This window comes from Strongylocentrotus purpuratus, unplaced genomic scaffold (genome assembly GCF_000002235.5).
Source record: "Strongylocentrotus purpuratus isolate Spur 01 unplaced genomic scaffold, Spur_5.0 spur5_scaffold_19, whole genome shotgun sequence".
Classification (NCBI taxonomy): domain Eukaryota; kingdom Metazoa; phylum Echinodermata; class Echinoidea; order Camarodonta; family Strongylocentrotidae; genus Strongylocentrotus; species Strongylocentrotus purpuratus.
Window position 1 is genome coordinate 26091709 of NW_022145604.1, and position 20762 is coordinate 26112470.

Here is a 20762-nt window from a genome sequence, read left to right on the forward strand (position 1 = left end):
TTAATATCATTGTTCCGATCCGCTGTTTGGTGATCATTATAAATTAGGAGATTCCATGCTGGCTGATATATGATGCGGAGATCGAGAATCAAGTGAAGAAATCCTTTTCCCGCAGCAAATCCAAGTGCACAAGCTGTAAGTAGGTCTAGATCATGTTGTTAATGCTATAGAGGGTCTAGATAAAAAAAAAAAAAATAGATCTAGGATGAAACGATTGTTGTTGAAGATTTTTTTTTTTCGAGATGAGCTGTAACTTAGTACCGGTACCAGACTAGTAGGGCCTCGGCCTAGACGTTGTGTCTGCCGCGCGATGGGCGAGGCGCGAGGTATACCCTGCCCCTAGACCGAATTTTCCGTCTCTTTCGTTCGTTAGCCTCTTATTGGGGTAGGGTCGGCTCTCTCTTTAGAGACGGAAGCCGTTTATACACATGTCCTTGCTAACGCCACGGCCAGTTCTGGTCGTAGCGTTTTGCCCCCAAAATCCCCCAAAATGTCATTTTACCTCGAGCATGTTATATTGTAAATTAGGCCTAGGCTATAATAAATCAGTTCCACTTACCAACTTGACTGAAATAATCAGTTTAATAGTCCCTTTTTAGGAAATTATGGGTCAAAATCGAAATCCATTTTGAAAATCTTTTTCAACATGGATTCCGATTTTGACCCATAATTTCCTAAAAAGGGACTAGTCTATTAAACTGATTATTTCAGTCAAGTTGGTAAGTGGAACTGATTTATTATAGCCTAGGCCTAATTTACAATATAACATGCTCGAGGTAAAATGACATTTTGGGGGATTTTGGGGGCAAAACGCTACGACCAGAACTGGCCGTGGCGTTAGCAAGGACATGTGTATAAACGGCTTCCGTCTCTAAAGAGAGAGCCGACCCTACCCCAATAAGAGGCTAACGAACGAAAGAGACGGAAAATTCGGTCTAACCCTGCCCCTAGCCTGGCCCTAGTCCTAGGCTATGAGATTGAGAGATGGATCGATGTACGATGGTTGGCGTTAGTGTACTTTCGTACCCATTTTTGACCTGTAACTCCGGCGCGGAGATACCCTACTAAAACATACAAAACAATCAACTTAATACTCATCAATAATGCATTAATGGTCATGAAATAGGCCTAGAATTAGAATCTAGTCATTATAACTTAGATATTTCTTACCCCTTTCGACTTTTCGTGTCAATTTTCTTATCTTTTTAGAGTATTTTTCCTAAAAAACGAAGACATTATAATATAGTCTAGGTCTACACTTTCTCACAGGTTTCACGGCAAACCGCTGCACAATTACATTGCAATTGCATACCGTACCAACGAAGGGGTGCAGCACCCGAGAGCATGCGTAAAGTAGACTATATCGACTGTTCAATCTCAGATCCTCATAGATCTAGTCATAATTATAAATTCATATTATGACAATGATGACCATTAAAGTCACTAACTTCACGCACGCGGGCCCGCCACAGATTGATATCACCATTGGTCTCTCAATTACAATCTTTAGATATTATTTTGTCCTTCAATAATGAACTATCAAAAAATGTAAATCCTGTTGATATATTTGTGACCATGATTTGTACGTCCCTTGAGAGACCAATGCCAGTAAATATTGAGAGCAAATAGTGGCATGAATGGCCTGCCATAGTTAATAATAATAATAATAATAAAAACGTTACTTATAAAGCGCTTACCACCGAAGTCTCTAAGCGCTATAACACACAAAATAGACTGATATAGATCTACAATTACATTTTAAACAAAACTAAAAATGCAAATAAACCTACAAATTGCAATACATATGGAATACACATCAAAGTGAACAGAGTTAATTAATTATCAAACGCAATTTTGAATGAATGTGTCTTAAGACTAGTTTTGAATAGGTTAACAGTTTGACAGTTTTTGACATTTAAAGGTAGTCTGTTCCAAAGTTCAGCACCTGCGTTAGTTAAATCCAACTTAAAGTCGATCTTAGTCTTTGTGAAGCACCCCCCATTCATGAAGTCTTTTAAGCTTTCACTCAAATATCCTTGTTCCTACCCCCCTCCCACCCACCTCCAAAAGGTTTTTCTCATTGCCTTGCTAAAGCTTGCCCGATGCCCCCTCCCCCCCCCCCCTTCCCTTCCCCTTTTTCATCTAGGCAGGAGGTGGATGCACTTTTAGTAGTGGTATGTTTACACAGGGTATACATGATTTAGGGTGCATTTAAGCTTAAATTTTGAAGGCAGAATGAGCGATTTGTAACGCTCATCGTAATCGCAGTTCCACGGTGTACTGTTTATGCTCACTAATTCTCTGGCTCCTCCAGGTAATTCTCCCTGGGTGGCCTTTGGCCTTGCAGCTGGATTCGCAAATCTGCACTGTGCATGCTGCGTAGACCCACTAGAGGTCAGTGCGTTGACCCCATTTAAACGCGTTTACAAATTGTAAACGCATCTTTTTGTGAGTTTACGATATCGCCATTTTTCGGTGATTCTACAAAAGTGGGAAAGGACGCAACCGTGTTTTAAACTAAACGTGTAACAGATGCCTGATTCTGGCCAGAAAAAGTTAAGCATAAACACGCCCTTAGATACTATAAAACAAGGAATTTTCTACCACAGAAAATTTCCATAACGTAATTCCTATGCAGTTTAGATTGACAGAGTTTTGTTTTCATTCCACAATAGAACTGAATCACGACTGAGGGCGGCAAAACTGAAATTTCTGCAAATTCACAGAAGCTTCTTTGCCATGAAAATCACTCGTAAATCACAAAAGTTTCAGTTTCATGTTGCAAAAATGTATGCTTTTACTGTAGGAGATTGGTGGAATGTCTTTGATTGAAATGTTTTCTTCGTAAGACTGAGATTCTGAGAATCATTGAATTGACAAAGTTTTAGTCTCCAAACTCATTTCTAAAAGACTAGCTTGAAGACCATCACATGATTGCTTATTAGCTCTGATTCAGAGACACAAGTTCCAGAGTCAATATTTGTTCATCTGCAACGTGGGCCTACAGGTAACTAGAGCAGTTCAGTACAATGTGTTTGTGTATTCGCTTAACCAGGAATTATTATAGTGGACACTTAGTTTTTTTTTAAGAGAGCTACACTGTACATGTTCATGTTCATGTTGGGATGTGGTTTGCCCCACAAGTTTGGTTTGTAATTGTTGGAAAATCATGAAAACGCAAACGGAGAATGGTTCAGGAAAAACAATATACGGTACGTGAAATTCTAGCCCTTGTAGTTGTACTTGTATGTTTTTATTCTTTCATTTCTATTTACTTTTAACCTTACTGCATGTTGCTTACCAGTACCGTAAATGCATTCCTGATCAATTTAATTTGACACTTTGGCCTGGCACTACAGACACTACAGTGGGTATTGTTAATTTGTTTTTGTTTTTGTTTTTAATTCTTACTTTCTAGCAAATTGCCCTCTCCCCCTTCTTTTTAACTTTAATGAATTTCTCAATGCCCATATAGATGCACCACCCCCCTATACAAAATATTTATTTTAAAAAACACACTGTCCTCTTCAAAAGCACTTAAAACCCTATGAAAACTAAGAAAATCCATGCTCTGCATCAATTGTCTAGGAGATTGCAAAGAACCCCGGTGACAATAGAGCTCTTTTGGGAAAAGTTTGTGTACCTTTTTACTTTTTGCTCAATTGAAGGTCACATGACTTTTTTCATGACAAAGAGGTATTGTAGCCTTTTTGAAAGCTCAGTCATGTCATTGAATAGCCAGGGTGTACTGTCATTGTACCTGGTATTCTGCACTGCACATGTATGTGAATATGCAACTGGAACAGGGACAGAGCTAGTTGTTATAGAGAGTAGCAGAGTTCCAAACAGGGATGAGGAAAGAAAAAGTGTTGGACAGGATATATTGATTCGATCATGACTCAACCTTATCTACCATCAGAAGTGTATTGGAATTACACCTGTTCATTTACTTCCAACTCTTTCCTCTCCAATTAAGTCCTACTAACCTGGCTGTCTTTGTTTATTTTTAACCATGTCGAGAAGATTGGAAATGATCAGACCTCCTCTTATATCCATTCATCAAGGCCAGGTACATCTATGTTATTAAATCGAGGATGTGATTGTGGATCGAGTTTGTATTAAAGATCGTTCGTTCGTGTCTCCTTAGATCAAGATAGTAATGTAAAGTTCCTTAAGTTAGAAGTAAATTAAATTAAATTAAGTTCTTCCATCGCTCGATTGCTGCAATGGCCGTTTCATTAACAAGGGACAGGTCTTCATCTGTGCAACCCGTTCCGCCGCACTGCAAGAGGTGGTCCATCGTCTGAGTCTCTCCGCAGTCGCAGAGAGTATCTCCTTCATGGGCATAGCCCCATCTTGCCATATTGACCTTACACCGTCCCATTCTCGTCCGCATTCGATTTAGGCATTGCCACTCCGGCCACTTCAGGTTAAGACCTTTGATGAGTACGGGCTTGACTGATGGTGGAGGATTCTGTTCAGGTGGTGGGACAGAATCGAGGAAGCTGTGTCGGGATATAAGTCGTTTGTGGGGTTGTAAGTATCCGTGTAGCATGTGTCTGTCATCTGTCGCCTGCTTCATCCGTTCCTTTAGGCAGGTGTTAGTGCGCCTTTGGTTAGGAGATCCAATGCCAGCGAGGTGATATATCTCCTCAACTTTTGTTGGTTTCAGACATCCTGTTATCTTTCGATATGTGTTATTGAGTGTGGTGTCAAGCTTCTTCACATGGGCTGATCTGCTCCAAACTGGGCAAGCATATTCTGCGAATGACATGCATAGAGCAACAGCTGCACTTTGTACAGTTTTGGGGTCAGCGCCATAGTGTGAAGATACTAGCTTCCCGATGATGGCATTTCGAGATTCTACTTTGCCTATTGTCTTCTCGATATGTTTCTTGAAGGATAAAGTGCGGTCAAGTTTTACACCTAAATACACTGGATGCTCGCAGTGGTTAAGTTGCACATTGTTCCACTTTAGCTTCAGTTCTCTCTTTGCCTCCCTGTTCTTCAAGTGGAAAACACACACCTGAGTCTTGGATGGGTTTGCCCGTAGGTAGTTTGCTCTGTAGTACTCCGAAAGGCTTGCGAGCGCTGTGTTGAGATGGAGTTCAACAGCTTCGAAGGTACTATGCTGGGCTGTGATGCAGGTGTCATCTGCATAGATGAAGTTTCGAGTGTTCTCTGTTGAAGGGATGTCAGCAGTGTATATGTTGTAGAGTGTTGGCGCCAGGACGCCACCCTGGGGGAGACCGTTTTTCTGTTTCCGCCATCTGCTCTTCTGCCCATCCAGTTCGACAAAGAAGCGTCTGTTCTGCATCATCTTCTGAATGAATCTGGTGAGTTTGAGGTCATTTGTGATGTCATGAAGTTTTGTCTGTAGCCTTCGGTGATTGACAGTGTCATAAGCCGCAGATAAATCCACAAATACTGCACCTGTGATGAGGTTGTTCTGAAAACCGTCTTCGATGTGTTGGGTCAGGTTGAGAAGTTGTCCCGTGGTGGATTTTCCTGGTCGGAAACCTGCCTGCTCACAGTTCAGTTGGCTGTCAACGTGAGGCCCAATTCTGTTGAGAATAAGGCGTTCAAGCAGCTTGTATGTTTGGCACAGGAGCGAGATCGGTCGAAAGTTCTTGGCTTCGTTCGAGTCCTTTCCTGGCTTGAGGATAGCGACGACTTTGGTTCGGAGCCACTGTTTTGGGACACATGTGTTCTCGATGCAGTTGTTAAACATGTCTAGCAGCCATTTCTGTGCTACAGAGCCCATGTGTTTGATCTGCTCCGATCTGATGTCATCGATGCCTGCCGCCTTGTTGACGTGTAGCGTGGAGATACCTTTCTGTAGTTCTTCTTCAGAAATAGGTCTTGTGAAAAGAGACATGTTCTGGTCAACTCCAGGTAGTTTGTGCCTGTGTGAATTAGTCGTCTTGGAGGCCTTTCCATTTTTCAACAGCTGATTTGCTACTTCGTCAGCCGTAACATTATAATGCTGTTGAGCTCTGGTGTTGTCAATTCCGAGCTTGCGTATGGTGGCCCACGCTTTCCTGCTGCTGTGTCTTAAGTCTGTTGTTTCAATCATGTGCTGCCACATCTGCCTATGTCGTTGAGATATCCTTGATATAAGCTCTTCTCCAAGGTTGATGGTATCCTCTGAGAAGGCATCTGTGTCGTAGGCTGTGGTGTAGTTTGCCAGAAGCTGACTTGATTCCTCATCGATGCCTGGAATGTATGTCGTGCGGCAGCCTCTTGGGATATGTGTACGTGACACCTTCTTGACTATATCTATGAAGGATTCATAGTTCTTTGGATCTGCAGGGAGATGTGTTAGGGCATGATCAAGGTGTTCGGTGAAAGCAGGCCAGTCTGCCTTAGCAAAGTTGAACCTGCGCTTGAACGGGGTCTTGTTTGGTGTGATAACTGCAGTCAGTTGAATGCCGATGGGTCGGTGTTGGGATCTTGGAATCGGCTCAGCTACAAACTTACGACTGGTGGGAGCAAGCAGCCTGCTGCAGAAAACTAGATCCGGGTTGTAACGTCTCTTCCAGCGGGCACTGGCGAAAGACTTTGGGAGCTTTGGATCGTGGATTAGTTTTAGGTCGTTGTTTTGGGCCCATGTTTCAACTAGTGCTCCATCATCTCCAGTGGTATCATATCCCCATTGCGTGCTGTGGCTGTTGTAATCGCCAATTACAATATGCCTATTGGTAGTGGTGGAAGGATACGAAAAACTTATGTTTGGTGGCTTGTAGATGGAGGAGATCGTTAGTCCTTTGATTGTCACATTCAGCACTTCGATGTCGTTATTGTGGGTATAGGATGTAGAATCCGGTCTGATCTTCTCGTTCATGAAGATAGCACTTCCATATTGGCGATGTGGCCGCTCGATGGCAAGCTTCATACCCTTGATCTTGGGCCGTGGATTGTCGCTGCCGCGGTGAGTCTCTTGAAGACATAGCACATCGCAGTTCATTTGTTTGCACATATGTGCAAGGACTTCCTCCTTGGCATCTGATATACCTTCGGCGTTCCATGATAGCACCGTCAGGGCCGGTCGTGAGAGGGGTCCCTCAGCGGAATTGCTCTGGGATGCTGCTCTATTGGGCATTTTCATTATGTTATGTTGGTCTTGATCTTAATCGTAATCTTAATATTACTCTAAGTCTAAGTCTAAATTATTATTATTCTCAATCTTAATCTTAATCTTGATCTTCGAAGTAGTTGCTACAACCGGCCGTGTCAGACACGTTGCCCCGGGGTGCGAGATAGGACTCTTGTTGCGTGCCCCCACTTAACACAATTATACAATAACGAATAACATTTCACTTAATTACAAGAATGAAGCAATTAAAATTACTCTCATGCTACGGGGAAGAAAGAAAGAAAAAAAAATGTATATCAAAAATTATGTATAATATATGTACTATATATTATGAACCTATATGGTAATGCAGCAGAATTAATGATAGTCTATCATATATATTTTGAGGAGGTATCAGCAAGGTAGACTAACATATAAAAAAGATAAAGACGTATGACATAAAAAGAATATAATTGAAATGTCCGACTAAGTTCCGTGGCACAAACTCGGCATTATTGGACAAACTATTATTGGATAAACCTAACAATTATAAAGCTTGGTCTTGTTGCTCTGTTCGCCAGCAGTTTAAGGATATGAAACCCCGCGGCACACTACTCACAAAAGCTCTAACAAGCCAAGCTTATACAGAGCCTACAAGTAAAATAATGCCGCGTATGTACCACTCACCCAACCGGTTCAAGAGCAAATTATGATTAACGTAAAACAGGAAAAATAAAAAACAATAAATACCGAATTGTTAACTAAATAATATTAATATTATCAGCACTCAAACACACCCAACGCACATATCAGTACAAAGCGTAACAAAATGCATACATCTATAACATGCATACATGGATATATATATCTCCACAAATCCAGTAATATGTAATTATTATATTATTTATATTATTTCATATTAATAGTAACATAAATGTGCATATATTAGCATATATATTCAAGTAAAGGATATTCAGGTGACGTCACGTAGACAACTCTGATGACGTCACAATTGAAAATTGAGCCACAGCTGACTTTGTTGCGCTGCGCGTTGATAAGACTTGTTGGATGCGTTCCCAGCGTATACGCCTGTTACTATGACTTTGAAGTTTGATGACAAAAACAACGCTATGATGATTTGAAATAATAATCCTTTTCCAAAAAACAAATTTAAGATTTAAAAAACGATGATAAAACTATAAAATGTTGATCCAAAATAAAAATCAAAGATCCCAAAAGACTCAATACACTGAGCTTTTGAAAAAGATATATTTTTTATTATTAATTGCTTCCCGGAAAGCAGGTGGATGGCCCGTTTTACCGGAGCACAACCAGCACACGTCCGAACTCAACCAAGTCTATCTGTGGCTAAAGACCAGATAAAGACCAGTTATGGTCATGCAATTGCATTGTGAAAGAAACGTTGTGGAATCGATCAGAAAAGGTTGATCATCTAGCATATATCAGTATTTGTGTGTACTGCAAGGTTCTGGAATCATCAAAATGATAAGAAATTTGGCCCAGCCTTCGTAAAGTTACAAGCACTGTACACAGAAAGATGTATATGGGACTACGCACACATGCGCGACACGTGCATTTATCTCTCACATCCCAATAGATAAACTAATTTATTGATAAATTAATTTACCAAATATATCAATTAGTAGGCGGTTTCTCGGCAAAATTTTTATCATCATGTATTGGTCAAAACATATTATTTCACATGATTGGTAATAAGAGCTTCCATTTTTTTTTTTAAATTGAGGCGTTTCCAATACTGGTCTTTACCTTTGACAGCTATGATGTGAAAAGGTGGAACATACATGTATAACATGGAAATGCCATGTGAAAGGAAACTTTGACTATTTAGTATACTATACATGTACATTTACATGTAATGTACATAGCCTGGACGTGTCTTATTTTTTCATTCCATATAGCGAGCCCAAATTGAGCTTGCGCTATATACAAATTAAATATTATTATTATTATTATGCGAACACTGTAACCTTTAGGGTTGGTTTAAAGGGTTATAATAATTATGCAAACCCATGCCTTTCATCAACCAATCGCTCAATCGGTACATGACAGCGTAATACAATGTTGGAGTTGTGGATTCGAATCTCAGTATTTATTCAGTTCTATTTTTTGCCTTTATAAATAGTGAGGCACAGCAATAAATAATAAAAGTCTAATTGTTTGTGGCCTCTTTCCAAGCTGCGAATGATGTAAAACATACCAGCCAAGGTCCAGAACTCTCGTGAGAAAAAAATGACAGCAGCCTGGACAGGCCTGTCAACTTTAGCTTGATGTGTGACTGCATGTGATTGTGTAAATTCAATGATTCCAGCTGAGCTGACTTACGTATTTAATTATTTCTATGGAATATGAGGAGACTCGCTTCATATTATAGAGCACCAAAGTGCTAACCTCATATTCGCTCTTTGCATGTCCAGGGTGGGAGGGGGGGGGCGTTTCACAAAACTTGTCATCAGGGACAAGTGACAGTGTTTGTTATAAGCTACTGAAATCCTTGCTTCTGATTGGTTATCAGCAGATTTGTCACTGATTTCTGTCATTTGTCATTGAAAAAATGCTTTGTGAAACGGGCCCCTGGTTACTGGTTCCTACTGTATTATGCTTTAGAAAACCACTGCTTTTTAAACTGAAGTATTAAGTGATGACACATACATGTACTGTACATGCATAGTCGTTAATCAGTGACTTAACATGTATAGGTACTTGTACAGAGGTACTGATACATTTATCATACTCAAGTGGAGATGTGTACATGTATGCATGGGATATCTCTATAAAGTACTTGTAATTTAGCTTATTGCTGTTTGCATAGTTTGGTCTACATCCGGTTCGGATTTAGCTTATTAAATTGCAGTTTGGTCTACAACTGGTTAATATTAGCTAATTAAATTGCAGTTTGGTCTTCAACTGGTTAAGATTTAGCTTATTAAATTGCAGTTTGGTCTACAGCTGGTTAGGATTTAGCTTATTAAATTGCAGTTTGGTCTACAGCTGGTTAAGATTTAGCTTATTAAATTGCAGTTTGGTCTTCAACTGGTTAGGATTTAGCTTAAAAATTGCAGTTTGGTCTTCAACTGGTTAAGATTTAGCTTATTAAATTGCAGTTTGGTCTTCAACTGGTAAAGATTTAGCTTATTAAATTGCAGTTTGGTCTTCAATTGGTTAAGATTTAGCTTATTAAATTGCAGTTTGGTCTACAACTGGTTAGGATTTAGCCTATTGCTGTTTGGACTCAATTGACTGTCATGTTATCCATTTTTACTCTGAAACAGGATGGTGATGGTGGCTCCACAGAAGAAGCCATGAGTGACAGTAAGTCAGAGAAACAACCCCTGCTGGACAACACTCGCAACAATGTAGCAGACAGCAGCAGCGTCAGCAACAAACCCACCACCACCATGAGACACCGTTCCAACGACCTCAGCGCCATCGAGGCAACCCTGGCAGACCCCTCCTCCCCGAACCCCAGCACGCCCATTCCTGACGATAGCAACGGCAATGGTATTTACACGTACGAGGAACTCTCCAACGGCTTCACATGCCCAACCTGCCACGGTTTGGGGAAAATCCCTAGAGGTTAGTGTGTAAGGTCTGCTTCATGGGCCTGTCCTCATCAGCTCGAGATTGTCAAATAACCCGCTATTTTAACTGTCCCGATCGCAAATTATCCAGCTAATCAGCCCGCAGTTGCAATTAGCGAGAAATTTTGTCGATATATTCATCCCAAGATATATTGGGCGAGTTTGCAAAATATCCCGCTATTTTTCCGGTGCATCTTCACCAGCCCAAAGACTCAAAGCCCAAAGCACAAACGCTGAGCAAAATATCTCCAGCTAATTTCTCGAGCTCGAGTTTCGATGTCGAGCCTCGAGCTGATGATGACGTGATATGTCACTTTGGGCTTATTTCCCAAATCAGAAATGGCAGGCTATTTGGCAATCTCAAGCTGATGATGAGGACATCCCTCATGAGACCAAGGATGTCCAAACGTTCATTGACACTCCTTGGTGAAACTGCACTGGTTAAGGGGAAACAAATATGAAGCATTGATGGACATAAATGAACAGAAATTCTGAAATGTTGTGTGGTCGTTCGAAACAGCAAAATTTTAGCAAAATTTGATGAAAAAACCCAAACATGGTAGTACGTTTTTTCTTCATAAAATCCTTTTTTTTTTAAATAATTTTTATAATTTTTATAACTTTTTTTTACATAGCGCACATCCAACAACTGCCCTTAAATGTTAATTTGATCACAAATTCAATAAAAAAACTGAGGTTAAAACATACTTGAAAACATACTTGAAGAGGAAAATATCAAAAAGAACGAAACGTCGATAATACCAAAATAACAAACAAAATGCCTACTTAATGTATCTATAGGTCCTAATATGGAGGAGAAAAAACAGCGTGAGGAATGGACATTCTGTGCATTGGAAGTGTGTGGCGCGTGGTTAAAAGTTTCGTTTTAATGAATTCTTTTTTTTTTGCTTGAAATTCCTTTAGTTGCCATCATGGTTCCTTTTTTTTTGGTCACACAAGGTTGGCAGCTCTGCATGCTTATCGACTTATCATTGGGGAGGGGATCATATTATTATTTTGCATTCCCTTTCCCCCTCTTCCTGTCTCTCTCATTTTTTCACCATTTGTCTTAAGTCTTTTCTCTCTCACTCTCTGATTTCTTAAATTTTTGTCCCCATTCGATTCAGGGATGTGCCCCCTTGTTCCCCTTGGCTACGCCACTACATATAACTTTTTTCTTTCTGTTTTATGACTAGGTAGAGAAGATGATCTTGTAGCCTTAATTCCTTACAACGATGACAGACTGAAACCTAGGAGAACGTAAGTCTACCTTATTGTTTTTATTTTGAATTTTGATTCATACGTGCCCACGGTGTAACAGTAGCCAATAGCCTTCCAATTTTCTTAACTAAACTTAAAGGTACTATGTCCCATTTGCAGGCCAAAAAAATGAAAAAGTTAAATTCCAACTGCATTTGAAAGATAATACTAATTTAGAACTTCCCTAAAAAAGGTGGGGCTTGAAAATGTCTTCAAGTGGGAAAATAACGACTATTAGTTGTCAAATCGACTTTAGGGCTATAGAGCCCAAAAGTAATAGTCTTGATTTTCAGACAATTGTACCAAATGGTCATACGTTTTATGCTGCGCAAAGATTCAATCAGTTTAATCTTGGCCATCACAAGAAGTGGGTTATTGATGTAGACAAAATGCTCATGTACCCTTTACAACTCTTTTCATGTACAGTGTATGTTATTACCAAAGAAGAAAAAAGCCAGTCAGTCACTCAATAGTGTCTGACAGTGAAGTCTAGCAAGTAAACGGGTTTCCTTGCATAATTTGAATATGAGGACACTGCTAACGTTTAAATTTCACAGATAGGACATAGATCTAGACTACATGACATATTCATAATTCCTGCAAAGTTCTACAGCATTTGAGGTTGGCTTCAAAAGGGACATAGTACCTTTGAGACTCTGCTTACAACTTACTTTCCTTTGACACTGTTTGACTAAAGATAAATATTGCAAATATGTATTTATACAACCCGTATATGAAACATACATGTATCTCTTCTGTCATCAATAACTAAGAAAATATTTTATGAAATTTTCTGTACAGAGCAAATTGGACAGAAGCCTGCAAGATGCGTTACAGCTGTTTTTCACTGATGACAACTTTAAAAAATCATATCTCTCCTACTTTTAAGCGAATATTGCTCAAAATTTCTCTAGTTTAATTCTCACATTTTTCCGCTTTCATGAAAACCAACTCAATATCAGGGTGGCTTTCACATTAAACAATGGGAAAATGTCCATGTAAAACTATAAATTTTATAATCAAATTGTACTGGTAGATCGGTGTGAAGTAGATTCAAATCAAGGGTTTTGAAGGAGAATCGTTCTGTAGTTTAGATTTCAATATAAAAAAAGTTATGTTAAAGGTATTACAAAGTTTTGGTATGGGGTCATGAATTTAGTTCAAAAGAACATATTGGAAGCATATGCGGTCCTACAGTATTCAGTGATGGTTGTCGCGTTTGAAATCGACTCTAAAGTGATGATATTGTAAATAATAAGCTCTTTATGTTGTATAGCTCTCTCTCAAGGTCAAGATATTAATTTAGCTATAAACAATGTTTCCTGACTAAAATTGACGAATTGGCTTATCCAGTTTGGAAATTATATATCACAAATACACATTCTGAGATTTTCATGGTCGCAGCTACCATTGTATGGCCGTAGGCGCTACTTGAAATTTATCAAAATTTACCGGGAGCACCAGTAAATTTTTATAATAATAATAATAATAATATGGATATTTATATAGCGCCGGTATCCAATTTTCAATTTTTCTCAAAAGCAGTAGTGTTTTTATAGGGACCAAATTTTCTGGTGCTTATAATACGTCCACAGGGGCATCCAAATATATCAAAATTGTAAAGAATCATTATCCAGCCAATTTTCAAAATTTTCCAAAACTTTGTATTACCTTTAATGATTATCAATGCATGGAGTTGTCGAGTGTATTTCCTTTGCAAACATGAAATGGCCTTGACCCATTGTGTCAGTGGCATCATGAAATCTAGGTACTTCAAAATCATTTGCCTTACGGTATGATCTGTGAAAATGAATGCTAATCATTATGCAATGGTGACTGAAATCTATTTATGTGTATAGCCTGTTAAGGTATTGTCAACAATGAATGGTAAACGTTAGCATTGAAGTAAATGATGCATGTGTTTGGACTAATTATACACAACATGTACATTGGGTTCTCACGTCCAGCCATATTGGTATGGAATGATTAATTCATAGACTTCAGCACAGAATGACACCCCTCTGGCTCCCAACAGTCGATACTTGATCTAAATAAAACAAAACAGAAAGTCTTTTACTTTTCAGTGTTAGAACAAGAAAGTATTTTGTTTGTTCATGCGGCCTATTTTTTGGTCTTTCCATAAAAAGGAAGGTTTCCTTAGGTTATAGGTGATATGAAATATTTGTTGTTTGTTTGTATACATGTTTGTCTCTCTATTTGTATGGTTGTTTGTCTGTCTGTTTGTTGAGAGCAACTTTACCTTTCCAGTCCTAATCACATCTCAGCCCAGGTACCCGTTTTCTACAAAGCCTTTTTTCAATGAAAAATGACAAAAATCAGTGACAAATCTGCTGACAACCAATCAGAAGCATGAATTTCAGTAGCTCAATAACAAAAACTGTCATTTGTCACTGATGATAAGTTTTGTGAAAAAAACCTGTTTTGTCTGATTTTTGTCATACTCTATTTTGTCCTTTTCACAGGGGGTGCTATGTAATCATATCTATAATGGCTTGTGCAATAATAGCCGGGGTGCTGTGCGGCTTTCTGGTTCCGAAAGCGGTTCTTTTATCCGTAGATGACGTAGTAACGGCGGATGTTTGGTTGAATAAAACTACTTCAGAAATGAGGCTACAACTTCAGGTAAACAGTCTTTTTTTCTGCTTCATGTTATATCATCAAGTCATTTTCAAACTGTGTTAATATAAATAAAACAGCTGTTTTTTCTGCTTCATGTTATATCATCAAGTCATTATGAAACTGTGTTAATATAAATAAAACAGCTGTTTTGTATTAATGAATCACAAAGAAATATGTATCTCCTCCTCCCAATGAGTCTTTAGTCTAAAGCAGGGCTCCCACTTAGCCGAGTTGGAACCTCGAGTTGTGGCGAGCTGGCGCGATCTTATGGCAAGCCGTTTTATTATAAATTGATATCAAGAAATTAATTCTTGATATCAAGAAATAATTTTACGTTGTAAAGCAATGGTAATTTTTGATATCAAGAATTTGATTTCGTGATATCAGGAATTCGATTTCGTGATATCAAGAATTGAATTCTTGATATCAAGAATTATGTTTAAATGATAAAACTGCTTGCCATAAGATCGCGCCAGCTCGCCACAACTCGAGGCTCCAACTCGGCTAAGTGGGAGCCCTGCTTTAGACTTTGGCATCGCATTAGACGTTGTGTACCTTCTCTTTTCAACAAGAAGTAATAATCTATGTTACATGTACTTGGGTGCTTCAACTAACTCTGATATATGGGGGGGGGGTACCCTATACCCCAAAATAAATAGAAAAGAAAGAAGAAATGAATGCATGAGAATTAACAGATGAATATATGAATAAATAGATAAATATATAAATGAATTAATGAATGAAATAAAATCCAATCCCGGTTCATGGCACAAGGCATACGAGGTTCTGCCATTTCCCTTGTACGTGCAAGGACTGGAATAAATTACCTGATAGCATTAACAACATGGGATCAACTGATTCCTTTAGATCCAATGCGCTAAAATTCCTGAAAGATCGTTCTATGCCATGCCCACGTGCCTCGTTTCCGTGTCTCTACATGGACTAACAAGTCTGTCGCACGTATTGAGGAAGAAGAAGAAAAAGAATACCGTTATTAAACCCAGTTCTAGAATTTTCAGTAATTTCAAACAAGGATGCTAGTTTTCAGGTTGTTGCCTGATGCGAGGCTCTATCACATTGATTTCAATTTTTTTTAAATAAATGATAATAATATACCTTTCTGGAATTAATTCCTTGAAATGCTAGAGCGCCGTATGGCAGCCGTGCTAAAGCCAGGGTAATAATTGGGAGCGCCAGGAGGGTCAAGTCTGACAGACATGTGCGCTATACAAGAACCCACTATTATTATAGGACAATCCACTTCCAAAGGACTTTGGATAAATGTTTTATTTATTTGGTACATATATACATAACATAGGGCAATGAGGTCTATTCTCTCCGTAATAAGATTATCCATTAAAGATAAAGTTGAGATCTGGTCATGCGATTGCATTGTGAAAGAAAAGGTGTGGAATGGATGAGAAAAAGTTGATCATGTAGCATGTAAGTATTAGTGTGTACTGCAAGGTTCTGGAGTCATTAAAATCACAATAAATTTGGCCCAGTCTTTAAAGTAACAAACACTGTACACAGAAAGATGTATATGCATGGGACTACACAAATAGTGTCGGGGCTACTATACCTTGATTTCCTTATCTTTCTATGCTCATTACTCAGCCATTATACATTTACTTCCAAAATTGTTTGGCACATGACATTTATTTGTAATCTTGAACATTCAGTGTAAGTTTTGTTTGATTCTGTGAGAATTCATTTTCTTTTTTTACCAGAACTCAAGTTTATCTTTAACACCGAATAATATTTTCTCCTTTTCTTTTGCATATCTTCAACAACAGATGGAATTCTCTCTGGCAAATATGAACTTTGTTCCTGTGTATGCACAGAACATTACCGTGTCTGCTTACTGGAGTGACGTCCTTAAAGGCTCCAACGTAACAACCATGCCCTTTACCTTAGGCGGTAGACACACAAATTCACAGGTGAGAAAAATACTATTCTCCATTTAATAATGATAATAATCTGGAGTCATATAGAGCTTATTATACAACTCACTCCTAGATTCAAATCAAATGATTGGTCATGCGCGGTCACGTGTGATTCATTTACTGAGACTATCGCACATTTTTTCATGAAAAAGCGTCCAATAGTTACCAGTATTAGCACACTTTTTTTAGTGCGTATACATAATGCGCAATAGTGCGCGTAGAGGTTAGAGCGCTTATAATGCGTGTGGGCGTATTCTTGCACAGCACTATTGTCTAAATATGTATGGAGGTAAGTGTGCATGCAGCTTATCTATGTGTGCGCACTAAATTAAGCCTATTAAATTTATTATCATTAGATTTATTTGTCAGCCATACTGTCACGAAACAATCTTGAAATAATCTTTTTACATCAAATAACCAGGATCTAGGAGTTTCGTTGTATAAAACAAATGATGCATGTTTTCATTCGTTCATTATACGATCTATCCGCCCTCGTTCTATCTATTGCACTCAGCCTAACGGCTTCTTGCGATCGATACACACAGCCTCAACTCAAGTGCGGATAGATCGTATAATGAACTCATGCGCATGCATCATTTGTATAATACGGAATACCATCTCTAAGCGCTTTACTGATATTATCACGGTTACGGTTTTAAAGGCATTGTTTAACAATGCCAAATACGAGATGTTATCAGTGTCTGTGATATGGTGTAATATTGAAACCCTAACAAAATTGCGCTTCAAAATGATCATGAAGTGCCTCAAAAAAGTAAAAATCTTTAAGTGACCGATTTTACCATACTCATTTTCCCCAATAGACAGTAGTGATATAAATAAACGTTGGGAAAACGTTTTTTTAAATTTCGAATTCCAATCATAAATATCTTGATAATCAAATGGGCGATGGGCTTGTAAACATCATGGGATTCCTGACTGACGTAAAGGTTTATCGTTATGATTGCAGCATGAGCTATTAAAATCCAGGATTTTGTTTAGAATCTGAGACAAAGATGCCCAATGCCTTTAAATGTTTTTGTTTTTCAGATTAGGTTTAAGATTGTATTTACGGTTAAGTTAACAGTCGAGTCCTGGATTGAAGGTTGAAATTTGGGAAGTATAGGACATTGACCGCAGAGAATCTCATGTACGACCATCTCAAAATATCTTTGGCCAAAACTGACTATTTTTATTGATTATTGTTGAAAAACAGGTCAAATTTTCAGTCAGAATCGTTTGATGGGTGGATTTTGACATCCAAATTCAATACATAAACGTGTGCTGATATCAGAACAATGAAAATCAATCACACTGTATGAATTTACAGTTTGACGACTTTTGTAATTTCGATCGGTGGGTAGCATTTTGCTTCGCTGTACTGGTTGAAAGATTGCGATCCGCGAGCTGAAAAATTAGCCTGTTAGTGTTGTGGCTTGCTGGGGGAGGGGGAGGGGTGGTGGAAGGGGGGGGGGGAGAGAACTGTAAATTGTGAATCCACCCTGTTGTTTACAGAGCCAGCGATATACATGTACAACCCTCAATAAAATCTGGGGGGTGTTTCACAAAGATTCAAAGTCGAAATTAACTCTAAATTGGACTTAAATATTATGGAGAGCCATCTGTAGCCTTATTTTGAAATATATTCAAAAGCAAAAATCCAAGATTTTAGACTTTTCATAACGTCCACATCAAGAACATGAAATCTCCCATTATAACAGAAAATATGAATGATTTGAATCATCATTTTATGCTTTTTAAAATGACTTTTACAAAATATTTTCAAGTCCAACTTAGAGATAAGTTCAACTTAGGATCTTTGTGAAACACCCCCTTGTCTGCCGAACAATATGTGGCTGTCATCATTTCTATTACGTCTATGCTGTCATGCAGTGTTCTGATGTGGGCTGATGGCAAACACAGAAGTGAAAGAATGTTCCTGTATTGATTTGTCCTTCAAGCGACCTGATGGGTATCTTAATGATTGTTGACATGTGTTATGTAATCCTTCTGCTTTTATATGTCTGTTAGGGATAAAGGCATTGTTTAACTATGTTTACAGTTTTACAAATGCATGGCCCTACGTGTTATCAGTGTCTGTGATATGGTGTAATATTGAAGCCCTAATAAAAAGATCATGAAGACGTGCTTCAAAAAAGTAAAATATTTTGAGTGACCAGTTTCACCATACTCATTTCCCTTTATAGACTGTAGTGTTAAGAAAAAACTGTTCAAAAACATTTCTTATTAAATTCTGAATTCAAATCATGAATATCTTGATATTATAAGTAAAAATGTGATTGGCTTGTAAAAGTCATGGGATTCATTTGTGACCTAAAGGTTCATAATTATGAATGCAGCATAATTAAAGCTAAATCCAGGATTTTGTTTAGAATCAGAGGCAAAGTTACTTAGGTAATACCTTTAATTAAAGACAGAACCATACAAGTTTCAGGAATGATTCTAACTCACAATGCAGTCCATGGCAGGGCCCCATGTTATAAATAGTTGAGATTAATCCCTACTTACATGTATTTGCGATTGATATTAATGTACATACGAGATAGGAGACTGTAAACTTGCCATTGTTAAAGGACTTGCCATTGATTGGAATCGATCACAGCTCCTACATGTAGTAACAGGGCCCAAGCTTCTCTTATCTTACCCATGTTAAGAGGAGAATGTGTTATGGATGTGGCAATAAGACTGGGCATGTGGATATACTCGTGCATTTGATTGTAGGTGCATGTAGCAGTGAAAAAAATACTTGGGGGCTTGGGGCGAAGTAGCCCCCGAAATGCCCAAAAGAGCCCCCGAAAGTCATAAAAGAGCCCAAAAAATTTTGCATAGAGTTCAATGCAAAACTAATTATAGAGTGTTTTTTTCATGCAAGCAAGCTTGAAAAGTAGCCCCCGAAATTGTTAAAGTATTTTTTTTCCCTGGCATGTAGTATGTACACATGTAGATTCCATCATGAACAAAAGAACTTACTGGAAGAAGAAAAAACAGAAACCTGCAATGCATGGAATTTTTAGCAGATTTAGTGGTTTAAAACTTTCATGCCTTGAATTGGAAGAATCGTAATGCTTAATTTTTGAAATTTGAGAAGCTTCTTAGTAAAAAAAATGGCTGCCATTATCTGTAAAAAAAAAAGGTTTGGGGTTTCCATAATTTCAGTATGAATTTACTCTAGGTTTTTAAAATGAGTAACAAATCTGAATGTACTTTCTTTGCATATTATTTACCAACAAGGGACCTTCGAGCTATATTGAAATGCTTTTCTTTTTTCAAAGAAGAAACCTTCAAATTGAGGAAACTAAAACCATTGTTATTAAAAGACCTTGCGATTATGTAATGATTGCTATGCCGCAGAAGATTAGCCTGACACCTGTATTAATCAGTGATTCTATTGGTTCAAGGGAAAGTATATCTCCAATGATTTGCCACATAATGTGTGTTCATAAATATGTGTATGTAGCTTTAATATACAGGGAATAGATGATTTATTTCTCATTTCAAGTTTGTCTCTTGTTCGATCGATCCTTTAGTCTTGTTCTCCAAAATAACCAAATGCTTTAAATTTATGTCAATCTATGTCCTTTTTAATTCGTCATGTTTTCATCTGTAAACTATATCACAATTCAGCCATCAACGACTGCGAAGATATATTTTGATAAACCTTGAATTGAATTTGAGTTGAATCGAATTATGATAATGATAATAATAATTTGGATTTATATAGCGCTTAATATGGTTAATCGTCTCTATAAAGCGTTTTACAAATATTATTGCCACAGTCATCAGATTTATTCATGCACAATGTGCACCATCTCCACTCCCTGGGAAACATTCCTACCATATGGTCAACGTGAAATCTATCCATAGCCAATCAAATGCAAGGATTTCAGTAGCTTGAAACAACTACTGTTGAAAACAAGTTGTTTTTTTAAACATGGCCCTGACTATTTTCTTCTTTGTAGCCAAAAATATCCAGGTAAAACAAAAAGAAGGATGTTTTGAAGTTTGGATTTGATCAGTGGATTAAATGTTTTATACATGTATGTAAATTTGAACACCTCACTATATCACTGAATGGTACAGTATACTGTATCATATGAACATGTTTGTTGTGAAGTTTTTATTTAATCTGTAAAATGTTTAATCTTCCTTCAGATGTTTTCTAACGTTACAGCCACCTTCACAGAGTCGTTTTTAGTGTGAGTA

At 38.1% G+C, this 20762-nt stretch overlaps 1 protein-coding gene across 4 annotated transcripts in view; it reads left to right on the plus strand.

Moving 5' to 3' along the window:
* Positions 1-20762, plus strand: part of LOC752954 (transmembrane protein 106B) — a 29849-nt gene continuing 9087 nt past the window's right edge. The window contains exons 1-6 of one of the 4 annotated variants that reach the window (XM_030990713.1): positions 1-135; positions 10387-10690; positions 11892-11955; positions 14439-14598; positions 16392-16535; positions 20712-20755. In XM_030990713.1, the coding sequence (XP_030846573.1) occupies positions 10417-10690; positions 11892-11955; positions 14439-14598; positions 16392-16535; positions 20712-20755 (686 nt within the window). In that variant the 5' untranslated portion in view covers positions 1-135; positions 10387-10416. Of the gene's footprint in view, positions 136-3114; positions 3213-3780; positions 4070-10386; positions 10691-11891; positions 11956-14438; positions 14599-16391; positions 16536-20711; positions 20756-20762 lie in introns of those variants that run through there. The other 3 variants (XM_030990710.1, XM_030990709.1, XM_030990712.1) reach the window with 3 other exon arrangements.